The sequence below is a fragment of the Saccostrea cucullata genome, unplaced genomic scaffold, assembly GCF_032062105.1.
Source record: "Saccostrea cucullata isolate Sc308-1 unplaced genomic scaffold, CSIRO_AGI_Scuc_v1 ctg14093, whole genome shotgun sequence".
NCBI lineage: Eukaryota > Metazoa > Mollusca > Bivalvia > Ostreida > Ostreidae > Saccostrea > Saccostrea cuccullata.
Genome location: NW_026919043.1, coordinates 829 through 14,972, shown reverse-complemented (window position 1 = coordinate 14,972; position 14,144 = coordinate 829). Strand labels below are relative to the sequence as shown.

At 32.7% G+C, this 14,144-nt stretch overlaps 1 protein-coding gene across 1 annotated transcript; it reads right to left on the bottom strand.

The window, feature by feature from the left end:
* Window positions 1–2,220: 2,220 nt before the first annotated feature.
* LOC134278319 (hydroxysteroid dehydrogenase-like protein 2) lies at window positions 2,221–5,147 on the bottom strand. The gene is made up of 4 exons (XM_062760632.1): window positions 4,857–5,147; window positions 4,343–4,543; window positions 3,837–3,925; window positions 2,221–2,410 (listed from the first exon to the last, which is right to left on the bottom strand). The coding sequence occupies exons 1-4, from the start codon at window positions 5,099–5,101 to the stop codon at window positions 2,241–2,243; spliced, it is 705 nt and encodes a 234-aa protein (XP_062616616.1). The 5' UTR covers window positions 5,102–5,147; the 3' UTR covers window positions 2,221–2,240.
* Between the last annotated feature and the right edge of the window lie 8,997 nt (window positions 5,148–14,144).

Sequence of the window (14,144 nt, the reverse complement as noted above, 5' to 3'; positions counted from 1 at the left end):
AATTGACAGTGTAACCCCCTACAAATCCCCCCCCCCCATCCCAACTTCTGAAAATTTTTATTAGACACAAAGATTTATCAAACATCCTATGATTTCCGTGTCTATCATTCTTATATTTCAATATCTCATATAGTTTTTTTGGCTTTTTGTTATGATTTAGAGTTTGGTATATAAAGATACTAATTAAGGTAAGAAACGACATCTTGTAAACACATGGTACCTCGCTTCGAGGAATGTTCTGAGTGAATGGAATTAAGGTAAATAAACTTGAATTTAGGGGCAAAAAATTCATTTTGACCGGGTGTGGTTGTCATGGGCTTGTTAAACAATATCTACCTAAAACATCTTGCAAAAAATTCATTGATTATAATGTAGTTACGTAGAAAATGTCCATCGAAGCTTAGTGCCCTACGGGTAAGCAAGATTTTGTTTCTTACCTTTAGCATTTTATATACCGAATAGGATCAATCTCTAAATCTTAACAAAAGTGGAAGCTTATATCAGCTATCAAAATATAACAATGGCTATCCCATCTTTGATGGTTTAGAGATCCGTATTAGTTCTGCTGCTATTTTATATTGTTTAAAGGACTTTTGATATTGAATACTGTTCTTTATCTCTAAACTTTCATCTGGAAACATCTTTAACACATTAACCTATGTATAGAAACATTATTAAAATTATTTTGTAGTTTTGAAACATTGAACTATGCATTTGGATAAAAAGGTGAAGAAAACAAAGATTGATCGTATATATATACAAGCTATACAAATGAATGAATAAACCTTAAAGCATAGAAATTTCACACGTAAAATCAGTTCCCTAAGATAATTAAGAATGCTCTGTTGACCTGTATAATTATTAGTATCAAAATAAGTATTCGAGGGGTGAATAAAAAGTTCGCGAACTACCTCTATATTTACAAAACTGCAATTCAGATCAGAATGAAATTTGGCACGCATAAAGTCATACACATTATGTTATATTTTATGCATATTTACATGTACTCTGATATGTTCACTGCATGTAAATTTCTAGTCAGTCTCAGGGGGATCACACTTGTACCTTTCACCTGTGTACATGTAACCTGTATTGTTTAATATTAGATGATCCCCCTTCATGATTTGTTATACATTTTACTACTAGTATATGTCATTGAATAAAATGACATATTCGACAAAACTGCATATCTGTGTTTGGTTGTTTTTCACTGCACTTTCAGGCTGATATTTCTCATGGGAGGCATAAAACAATATTATCACAGATAATTCAATTTATGCCGCTATGAGAAATATATTATATTTTACACCTAAGGATAATTCTGCATATCCCTACGCAGTCTGCAGGAGATGCGCCCTCATCGCAGCGCAATTATCATAGAACCTTTCATTGCGAAATCGCACCTTATTTTGCTTGACAGAGTTATCCAATCAAAATCCTTGATTTTGTTGCGCCATTTTTGTTAGCCTGGCAGTGCATTGAAGAAAAAAAAACCCACCACCCACCCTTTTTCATTTTTGGGGTTTTTGGTTTTATATTATTTTGCATTTTAGTCCAGATTTGTATTTTTCTAACTAACTTGTCATATGTTTCTTGATTGGCGCAATTGTTTGAACGCCCCCAAAGATTTACTCATTTATGTTATATTTTATGCATATTTACATGTACTCTGATATGTTCACTGCATGTAAATTTCTAGTCAGTCTCGGCGCAATTGTTTGGACGCCTACAAGGATTTACTCATTTATGTTATATTTTATGCATATTTACATGTACTCTGATATGTTCACTGCATGTAAATTTCTAGTCAGTCTCAGGGGGATCACACTTGTACCTTTCACCTGTGTACATGTAACCTGTATTGTTTAATATTAGATGATCCCCCTTCATGATTTGTTATACATTTTACTATATGTCATTGAATAAAATGACATATTTGACAAAACTGCATATCTGTGTTTGGTTGTTTTTCACTGCACTTTCAGGCTGATATTTCTCATGGGAGGCATAATAATTTTTACTGAGCATTTTTTTTAAAAAAACTTGTCTTAATATTATATTCTTCTTTCTCAATTTGAATATAGAATATTCTTAAAGCTGTCTCATTAGGCTCTCAATACAAAAAAAACTCCATAATGCATGTTTACTTTATACGAAGTAAGTAAGTGTTATATTTATGTCCATCTATTACGATTATAAAAATTATATGTATATTGCATATAATATAAGAAAAGTAAATGCTAGAAAATTTTAAATTTTGGAATATACTTGTCTGATTTTTCTTCGGCGATTTTTAAAACGGCATCAGCAAAAACATCAGGAGTTCTCATGACAGCTGAGGGAGTCTGGAGCTTCTCCGTGACAAAGGCTTTAATAGCGGTAGCTGGCCACAAGGAGGATATAGATACCCCTGTGGAGGAAATACAAGGCTCAATAACTAATATACTCATCAGACATTCTTTTAAATATCAGTTATAATCAATACCAATCCTTCATTCCAAAAACTTGAAAATTAATGGCCATTCGTGGTTTTAAAAAAAAAGTTCTTGGACGAGAGTAGCCAAAACAGTATTTTTACGCCGATCTTAAACCCCCGTTCACACAGAGCTGCGATTTATTGTTATATATTCCTTTAATATGCATGTATATTTTTTCATGACTTATTTGGTATGCAGTATCGGCGTTAAATTTATAACAATTTGGCAAATTATGGTCTTCGTAACGACCGTTTGATATAAATGTCCCTACGTCAAATGCGTTGCTAACACGCTTCTACTACGATGTTACGCAGACTGTTGCCGCTGCGTTGCTACTACGACATTGAAGACCATACTACGACGCTACACAGACCTAGATGACTGTACCGCGATGTCGCTAAGGTAGTGCCGATCATATAACGATTGTATTACGCTTCTAGTACGATTTTGGCGATGATGGAAATATATCTTGCAACCGCAGATTTTTGTAGTACGATTTTAGCAATGCGACCGCAGTTTTTTTGCGGACTACCAAATTGTTTACGGGCATTTTCAATTGTAACTGTAACAAGATGTGAAAATTTTCCATTGCAAAAGAACATCAAGTATAGTGTCACCCTGTACATGTAGTTTACACATGATGATTGGTCAAATATAAACGCTATAAGAACAAACTTCTGTCTGATAGGTCGTGATATGACACAAAAATTAAATATCATTGTAATTTTTTCTTCAGGAACTCTAGAGAGATCGTAGTGAGGACGTATACAAACATGTTAAGGTGCTTTTTTGCTTGTGCTGATTCCATAAGCTAATTACCTACTGTAAATAGGAGGTGATACCAGTATTATCCTTCCTGAATTTCTTTCGAGGAAATGCCTGTACGATTACGGCGCTTCTATATGCTCCTTTGACATTCACCTCATGTAAAAGCTCAAACTTTGACAATGTCGTTTCTATAACAGGCTTCCATAAAATAGCTCCTGCGTTGTATACTGCTAAATCAAGTTTACCAAACCTATAACCAACAAACAGACATTCAACAAAAAACAAAAATAAACAAGATGTGTTTGTGAAACACTGATGCCCCCGTATAGCAACATAGCGAAAGTTAAGCTTTCTCAAATGCAGATCAAATATCTTGGTACCTAAAGTAAGGCCTTTTCACAAGAAATACAAATGTGATATATTCCTTTAATATGCATGTATATTTTTTCATGACTTATTTGGTATGCAGTACTGTTTAATGATTTATAACAAAAGGAAAAAAACCTTGATTTTATGTTTGATATAAATTATCTAAAACATAAAACAAACGTAATTATATTTCGTTTTTACAATATAGGTTGTAATTTATACCTGTGCCTTTTAATTCATTAGCAAGACCATGAGTAAGGATGGTCATTCCAATCTTACTTATGCTGTATGGCGTCTTGCCTTTAAAAAATCTGTCAAAACAAACAAATGTAAACTGCCCATTCATTTATTTAATCAATATATTTCAATCAATAAAATATGAAATCCGAATTCAGTAAACAATAGCCCTCATTGATTTTAAAAAAGAAATATTTGTTGAGCAAACACCATAATGGAGTTTTTAATGACCTTGGTGTTTTGACCGGAAGAGGTACATCACTTCAATATCAAAGTGCACTATCTATGTTCCAGATATTAAATATATGTTCTGCATTATTTAAACTTTATCGATTTTAAATTGAAATGGCTATATAGGTAAACGGTGTTTGTCATAATTTCTTGAATTAAAACCACAAAAAATAAATATGTAATTTAAATTTTATTTTTTTTATAAACAAACTAAAGTATACCATGTGTACTTTTTTGTGTGATTCCAATAAGCCAATTACCTACTGTAAATAGGAGGTGATACCAGTATTATCCTTCCTGAATTTCTTTCGAGGAAATGCGGGAGCACCTCTTGTACCATGGTATATGCCCCTCTGACATTCACCTCATGTAAAAGATCAAACTTTGACAATGGCGTTTCTATAACAGGCTTCCATAAAATAGCTCCTGCGTTGTATACTGCTAAATCAAGTTTACCAAACCTATAAAAACAAACAAGAAATTTTTGTGTAAAAGTGGGTCATTTGTCACAAGGAATACACATGTGAAATATGAAAGTCCAACAAAAATGCAAAAATAAAAAAATATTAATACATAAATAAAACAAAAGAAATTAAACATTTTAAAAAAATACAAAAATGTCCTTAATTGGAACCAAATTATATGAGTTTCTTTTTATTTTCCTTTGTTCTTGTACTCTTCTTTTCCTCTGTCCCAAACATTTGTTGAATCAATTTTCTTTAACATAACGTGAGTTTTCACTGTAAATTGGAAATATGGCCAATTTATACGTACTGTTTTATACAGGTGGTCACAGCATCCTGAATGTCACTACTCTTTCTGGCATTGCATTTGATTGGTATTGCAACTCCTCCTTCGCTAGTGATGTCACGCACTACATCATGGATTGAACCCGGAAGTGATTCCTTGGAGACTTCCGTTTTTGCAGCAACGCCCACTGAATAACCATTTCTAGATAAAGTAATGGCAACTTGTTTACCTATTCCTCGGGAGGCTCCAATCACCAAAGCAGACTTCATGTGATTGATAACTGTACGTACATGTAAGAACGTTTCCTAAAAAGCAAATAAAAAATTGCAAAAATACGTGACTCCTAAGATCGCAATATTTGACATATTCAAAGAAATGGGTGATAAAAAAAAATTCTATCAAGATCACAAGCTACTTGTAACATTTTTTGTATCCGTAAAACAAAGTGAATGGGTTCAAGCACATGTAGCTCAAGCTTTGGTTTCTATGAAATGTTTCTAATAAAATGTTTCTAATAAAACGTTATCCATACACCTTTAAAAGTCAACCTCAGGAATTGTTTACTATAAATTATATTTTTCCCTGTTTTTTTTTTTTTTTGGTTTTTTTTTTTTTTACAAACATGTAGGTTCATCCAGGTAACTTATTCAGAGTGTTTGAGTTGTAGAACATATTTTTGTTCACCAGAAATGACAGGATAGCATTAACCTTTATTCTCTTCATACCAGATTGAACATAAAGCTTGGAAATTTTTTCCCACTGAGCCTGGTCTGGGGTTGCACGGCATGCCGGGTTCCAAGAGCTCCAGCCAACACCGTCCCATTGGACATTCAGTATCCGTTGCATGCATGTTGCCTTTGGGCGGCCATGCTTCTTTCTTTCTCCAGGCGTCCCTTGAAGAAGCCGCAGCACAGTTATCCATTAGATCCCTCCTCAGCTATCTCTTCCTTGATGTTTACAGTACCTCCGCCATCCTTGTGGACATTGGCGCCAAAGTATGGGGAACTATTTATTTCTTCGGCTTCACTTGCTTTTTACTGCCAGGCTGGCTTCACTCTTGCTCTTTGCATTTTAGCATTCAGCTTCATCCCAACCTTGGCGAAGCAAGCTGTCTTCCAGTTTTGTCGTCTTGAACATGAGATAGTTTATTATTGATGACAGTAGGACAATGTTATCCCCAAAGTTGAGGTTTTCAAACAAGGTGGTGAAGTCCCATCGAATTCTTCTCTTCTCTGACTGACTTGCATCATCCAGTCTATCATAGGAGGAACAAAAAAGCTGACTTACAGCAACCTTGTTTGACACCGGTCAGGACAAGGAAAGGAGCTGTGGTCTCTTTGTGAACAATCTTAGAACACTAAATGTCTTCATATAGGACTTTGACTAACTAAATCAATTTTTGGGGTATTCTAGATTTTTTTAACGATGGCCCAAAGGTTGTCGCTTCTCACTGAGTCGAACGCTTTCTCAAAGTCCACAAAATGGGCGTACAGAGTAACGAACTACTTGTTAGCTTGCTCCAGGGCGTCCCTGAGAATGAAGATCTGGTTGACAGTCCTTCTCTGAAACCCTGCCTTCTTTTTTTGTATGGTCAACTCTGGTATGTAGCTTTTGATGAAGTTTCAGCTCGGCACTTTTCTGGATTTTGCAGATCATTTCCATTTCTTTTGGCCTCTATTCTTTCTCTTCACTGCTGCTGTTTGCTACTCTGTCCTGTCAGCTACTTTTCAATGTTGTAAAGTTGCTTTTGATTTCCGTTTTGGTTGCTTTCTGTGATCGCTTGGTTTTTCTCTCTGTCATTTTCCCCTTTCCTTCTCTCTCATAATTCTTGTGACTGCAGTGTCTTTTTTATCTCTATCTTAACTCTTTCTGATCTTCTGCTCTCTATCTTTGCCTTGATGCCTTTTTCTTTCGTCCATCATCTTCCAGGTGCCTACACTGACCTAAGACTTGTCTGACGCCGACTTCTTCCTCTGCTGAATTCGCTTGGCAATCTTCTTCTGCTACCACATTTTCTCGAAAACTTCAATTTCTTCTGTTTTCTTTTCTTTCTCACGCAGCCAAAGAATTTTTTTTTTTCATATTTTTGAGCCGCTCCACATCAAATCTGGGTTTCAACTTGTTCTATTCTTGAGTGTGTATACTTCAGGAGGTTGCTGTTGCCATACGCGCCTCTCTTAACTTTGATGTCAAGAACAGATTTCCATTGCCCACTAATGAGAAGGTGGCCAGTCTGTTTCTCCATCCTTGCAGTAGCAAATTACCCGTGCCGCTTTGCGAATGCCTTTATGCCTCGGTAGAATACACAGATATCATGATAGTTGTACGTGCTTTTGTCGTACATATATTAAAACTATCAAAAATGTAATGACAAGTGTTTATTGATTTTTGATAGGCTTAATGATTTCAGAAAAATGTAATTTTTTAAAGATATGTTGGAAAAAAATAGAAATATATGCTCAACTATTAGATTGGTTGTCCTGTTTCAATATTATGACCTAAAGCTAGTTCTAACTGTAGTATTTTCTTCAAAGACACAATAAAGAAATGATGTAGATTTTTTTTTAGGAAGACTGAGTTGAGCCAGCTCCTCCCTCTGTTTTTGTCAACAGAAACAATTAATTATTGTAAATAATTAATATTCACCATGCATGTCAAACTTGGGGGACATTTTCAATAAACTATAATTATATACTAGTAATACAATTTTTCAGCTCCATTAACGAAATAGATAAATTTCATAATTATATGGAAAGTGTACGTTTCGGTTAAATAAAAAATAAGCATGCATATACGTTCTAATAGTTATTTTTTGTTCTTGTTTCCTAATTTCTTACTAAATTAAATTTTTAAAAAATATATTGGTTTAAAATTTTGCCAATTACAAAAGCATTGGATTCATATGAAAAAGATTTACAGCATGAAGGAAAACTTATTCTTCAAAATAAAGGGTTAATTTTATTTTCTTATGATATGACGCCGTAACGGAAATTTGAGTAGTGAATATATACATACATCTAACGTGAAGCAAATTGACGCTAGTCATTTTGACTTCCATTGCCTGCAACAATCAAGGGATGCGTTACAACCAAAATTTTTACTGTAAACAAATCAGTGTAATTTTCAAGGGGGAAATATATTCATTTTGGATTTTAAAATATAAAGTTATCTTTCCTCTCCTACAGGAAAACTCAGCTTTAAAATCATTATAGTTGACATAACAAAAATACATTTGGAATTTACAAGTACAAAGGTCCATTTTAGTGATCAATATAATGCATATATGTAGTTCGGTATATGAAATCCGGGATCATAGCTCCGTTTTCGGTTTTAGCTTTTACATACATATTTACTTTCACTTTCCAATTATTTGGATGTCTCTGCATTATACAAGTCTGGTAAACTTCTTACATAATTTTTGTACCATTTAATTTTACTGAAATATTTACCTTACTCCGCTCAATTCCTCACAGCCTTATCCAGCAATGGTTTATCTTCTCAAGTTTAATATCTAGGATCAAGTTCCGACCCACTGTTCCAAAATTGTAAATGCCGAAACCTCGATGGAAACTATGATCACGACATTTTGTCCCGTTTCTCGATCGCCAGGTATTCGATATTTTTCTATACACAAGCAGTTTCCAAAAGTTGAAGGTCAGATGTCTCAAATGCATGATAAACATGTTTGGTAAATCAACTATTACATACGTTACTATGGTAACAAAGTATTCAAAAGTAAAAAAAAATATTCATTGAATTTTATAAAGTCATACACGTAAAAATCAAGAGCAATTATAGGATGAAATGTGACCAAATATTTGAAAAAAGAGTCTTGAAACATATACCAAGAACAAAATATGATATTTCATTTTGGTTGGCAATGGTTGCCAAGGTTTTAATACCACAGAGAGCCTTCAAAGTAACTCTCTGTATGTTTCAATCTGATCCTATCTTTTAAAAAAGCACATTTCCTCATAATTGATGATCAATTTTTGAAGATGTTGGTGTGCTCTAAGTTTTCCCATTTGAAAAAATTTAGTTTAGATTCTTTAAATAGAGCGTTGCTATGGAAATAAGCAGAAAATATATGCTTAAAAACCTGAAAAATATTTTCTGTCCTTGGATACGTACCCCTAAATGTAGATTCCCAAAACTTTTATGATTGATATTTATTAACAGCTTACCTGACTTTTAATTTTGACTATCATCCAATCTCTAAGTGGATGCAAGAAGTTGGTACACAGGGTTTAATATTAATATAAAGTTCACAAAATCGAACATTTTCCCTTCTTGGTAACCATAGCAACAGTGTTGTTTTCTTCATCAAATTTTATCAATATATGATATTCAACTTCAGTTCTAACAGATAAGTATGATTCAAGCTGAGTCCTTTTATTTGTTTCTTGGTTATATGGCAATTTAATTCTTAATGCAGCGAAAAATAATTCACTTTTAGGCACTGGTACTTTGTTTCCATGGTAACACTGCAAAGTAGCAATTATACCCAATTTTTCTTATGGTTTTGGTGTTGTAAGGTCCTAGGGATGCATATTTGCCAGTCTTGAGTTTTCATGTTTTTCCTCAAGAGAGTAGCATTAACCCAAACTTAGTTACTGGTTTTGCATGGTAACACTGTGTTACCATGGCAACCATAAAAGTTATTTATAGAATAATATTGCTTATACTTATATACTTAAGGTCAAACATTTTCATTGTTTTTCTTAAGTCGTTAATTGAGTTTGAGCATGTAATACCTACCATTAGTGAATTCGGAGTGTTTTTCAGCATATTTCAGCATTTTAAATGTATTCCAAATGTATCCTTGGTTATCACTTACTTAGAGATATATTCTAAACATTTTCTTTGCAGTATAAGTGACATCAAGGTGTCATGTTTTTGTGAGAATGACTTGTTTGCTTTTTCTATTTTTTATTAAGCCACAGTCAAGATTTACAGTGGCTGAAAATCTCGATTTTTCAAACTTTTCCGACTGTTGCCATAGCAACCGAGACACATAGCAACGAAATTTTGTTTGATATTTGTTTCTGGTGTCAAGTACTAAGCATGGGTGAAGTTTCATCAAAATCGGTGACCATGCGTGGCAACGAAGTTTAAGTGGTTACAGAGAATGGCTATTAAGGAAAAAAAATATTAACTGATTTGTAGATCTATGTGTAACTTTCATGAAAAGAAATTAGTCCATGTTTTTTAAAAAAAAATGAAATCAAGCACACAAAATGCATGATAATATTTGCTCGTCTTTGGGCTGGATATTTCATCAATTACACTGATTTATTATCTGTAGCTTAATTAGAAAATCAAAACACTGATTTATATCTAATTTCAACATCAGATGATGGTGTTTTATCGTATTCTGGTTTTTATTCTTCACACAACACATCGAGATACAAACACCGTTTCCGCCCGACCTCCTACCTTTCGGTCTTCTTGTCCTCTGCTGATCATTCAATGACCCAAAATTACTGAAACTACCTTTTAAAAAGTCTCTAATTGACATTCTTTCTTCTGTGAGTCTGATTTATTAACGTAGCTGTCTCTACTGGCGATTTCCCCATTTGAAAACAAAAATGGATTACAGCTTGTCGCAGCGATTTTCCATTTCGACAAATCCTTTCTTCAATGCTTCAGAGTAAAGCAACAATATGTATGATTAAAGTTATTAATGACGTTATTTTATTTTCAACTGAAGGCTAGAAAATTGCATAAATTTTGTTGTTTTTAAATGTTTGGCGATTAGCCGTTTTTTAAGATGATTTTTAATGTGTTTTCACTCTAAGAAAAATACACATTTAAGCGTGACGTTTAGCTGTTACGCTGCTACACCTCCTAGGTTCTAGGTTTTAAAGATCTTTAAAATAAATTCAATCAAACACTATAAAATAAGAATTCCAATGTCTATTAGATTTATATATGTGCATCCTTGGTGTATTATATTTTAAAATATGATGCCAAATATAAAAGATATGGACACTGTGAAAACACTTTTGGATCAACCCTCATAAATCCCCATGCATAAACCAATATTTTTTTTTCCTCAAGCCAAGAAATTTTGACCTCAAAAAATATGTGATTTTACAGTTACTTTACTTATTCTTTTGTGAGAAATTTACCAAACAAGCATTCCACATAGAAAATGTAGGCTAAATAAAAGGTAAGATATATTTTAATGTAACACATATTTGAGAAGTGGTACAAAACAGAAATGATACTTATAAACTCCAAAGACTATTTTGAAAAATGAAATCACACAATTGTAACAAAATTATAGTTTTACATTTTTAGTTCTACAAAATCTTTGAATATCAAAAGAGATACAATTTGTCTTGATAAAAGACACAGAAAAGAAAACAAGAATAGAATAAATGAGTATATGTTTCAACCGATGCTAATCAGTATTTCGTTACATTTGATTAATAAAAGTGAAATATATCAATTTACATTAAGTTTGTAGACAGATTTCAAATTAAGAATTTGATTTTTTTTAATTCTAGCAGATCAATACAATAATTTAAAAATGTGCATGTGATTAAGAAATTTTTAAGATTTTTTCTCTTTCCATATTGTTACACCATGCTTTATTCAGCATCATGTACTAAAACTAAACTTTACAAGATGAAGAGCTCTCTTATGGGGAGATAAGTTTAGCATAAACTGAAATTACTTCTCTTGACATGCCACAGATAAATAAACTAACATTAATTATACTTTTCTATTTTTATGGTAAAGAATGAAAATAATAAAATATTGAATTAACTGTTTCTGATTGAAAGATAAACAGTAACATAGTCACTTTTAACCACAAAAGTCTGGCTACATTTCCGTCCTGTTTGCAGAATCTCCAAAACAGACAAACCATTTGCTCCTGCTTTTGTTAGGCAATTTGCAAGCTGTTTTTGTCCAGGACAATGAATTTTTTTCACTTCTCCAAACTCTGAATTGTTATAATAAATGTCATACACTTGCCTACACTGTTTTTAGCACTTGGTATCCTAAATTTTCTTTCAACCACGTTCTTTGCTACCATGCTTTAACGATTTCTTTTTTTCAATTTTCAGATAGTTCGCCGGGATTTGTTGCATGCTATACGCAAGAAGCGCCCACATCTTGCAGAGAATCGTGAAGCATAAACTGGAGTTACTTACAGTTACATTCTACAGATAAGTAAACTAACACATATTTTGTTTTTAAAGTGTTGATGACTTATACAAAATATTGTTTCTGCCAACTGAGGGGAAAACAATAACAATGTCTTTGAATTAAGAAATATATACACAATTGCGAAGATACCACACATTCAATGTCATGATGATGTATATTTACAATAAGAATCAATCAGAATCTTATTAGAATTATATAATTTGACTCTTTATAATGCTTTCAGTTTTGTGGTTTTTTAAAAAAACATAAAATCTACATTGTCAGTGTTTTATTACACTTTGATGGACCTCGTATATGAGATTAAATATTCTTTTTCGTGTCTCGAACTGTGTAAGTTTTAAAATTATTGATGTCATATTCCATGCACTAGAATCTTTCTCTTATATAACAACGTTCGTCATCGATATTGATGATAAAATAATGAAAAAATTTTAAAAAAAAAAAAAAAAGAAGAAGAAAATGCATTACATATGATTTCAAATAATTGTTGTTATTCATTGAACTTGATAGATATAGAATCTCTTCATTGTTCCCTGATAGTGTTTTAACTAGAAAATCATTAATGTACAATTCTAACTTCAGATGATGGCGTTTTATCTTTACTGGTTTTTCTTCTTCCGACAACATATGGAGACACACAGAGCGGAAGTTGAAAAGACATTTTACAGGGTTTTCTAACGGGACAACTGTCGTCTGTTCTAGAAACTCATCAGGTAGAAACTTTAAGGCGGGAATTAAAAAACTTCACGACGTTGGGAAAAATCTTGAAAAATTTAAAGGGAAACAAGTGACCGCTAGCAAACTGGGCGAAGGTCTCTATAAAGAAATATATAAATATAATGCCATTTGTATTTTTTTATATTTTATCACTAATTACGTCATAAATTATTGAAAAATTTCCCTTTTTTTTTAGGTACAGGGAACAGAAAAATTGTTTACACAAGATGGGGAAAAAAATTGTCCCTCAAAGGCAAATTTAGTTTATTCCGGTGAATATAATTATGTTTGGGTTTTTTTTAGCTGTTAGATGATATGCATTTCTTTATTTCATTTTATGACGTGTTTTTCCTCATTATTCATATAGACAAATGGATAAGGATGGTTATAATAAATCTATAATAAATCTATACATGTAAAACACTTTATAGCATTTTAAAATAACTGATATAAATGTTATATGAAATCAAAGTTTTAAAAATTATAGGATCTGCGGGGGGGCACATTATGCTCATAAAGGAGCAGCTGTAGATCCCCTTTGTTTGCCAAGAGATCCAGAGTGGGGGATTTACAGGGTAAATGATGGAGATAAGGCATATGTATACGGAGCAGAATACGAAAAACACTACAAGACTCACTATACCTCACTCCAGTCCCATGACGTACCGTGTGCTGTCTGCCTTGTTCAAAATAGGTCTGTTGTGAAAATGATTCCAGGTGAGAGATTAAAAATTATTTACCTTAAACTTGGTTTGTTGTATTTTCTGATTGTATTTTAAAGTCAAATATACTAGCTTGTCAAATCATCTGTGATGTCACAAAAAAAATTTCATATTGTGAAAAAGTAAATATGGGGACATTTCCCATAATGTCTTCTGGTAAAAAGCATCATAGCCATGGATAATCACATGCATTTTTAGTGGGACTTTTATATGAGTCGAATCATAACAGTGCAGCCATAAGTGATCAAAATCATGTCTGAGATCAAGGTAAAAAATAAAATGAAATTCTAAGAATAACAATTAAACCAATGATTTATAAGTCGTTTAAATTGTCACAAAATAATTCTTTAAACAATAATTATAACCTTTCTTTCTGTAATATAGACATTTATTTAATCTTAGCATACAATATTATATAGCTGAAATAACTTTAGCTGACCCAAGATCAATATCAAAGCTTAACAAAAATTATTTGACATGTCTAATGGCTTTTGAACTAACTTAAAAGAATCTGAAAACAGCGCATCAATAAAATTGTGAAAAATTTTAAAGAAATGCCTACATTACATCTTTTTTTTGTTATAGCGAGAAAAACCTGTTACAAGGGATGGAACCTGGAAACCAGGGCTACCTAATGGCTGGGTATTATAATCATAATGCTGGTAAACTTACAAGTGTGTAGACAAGGATCCTG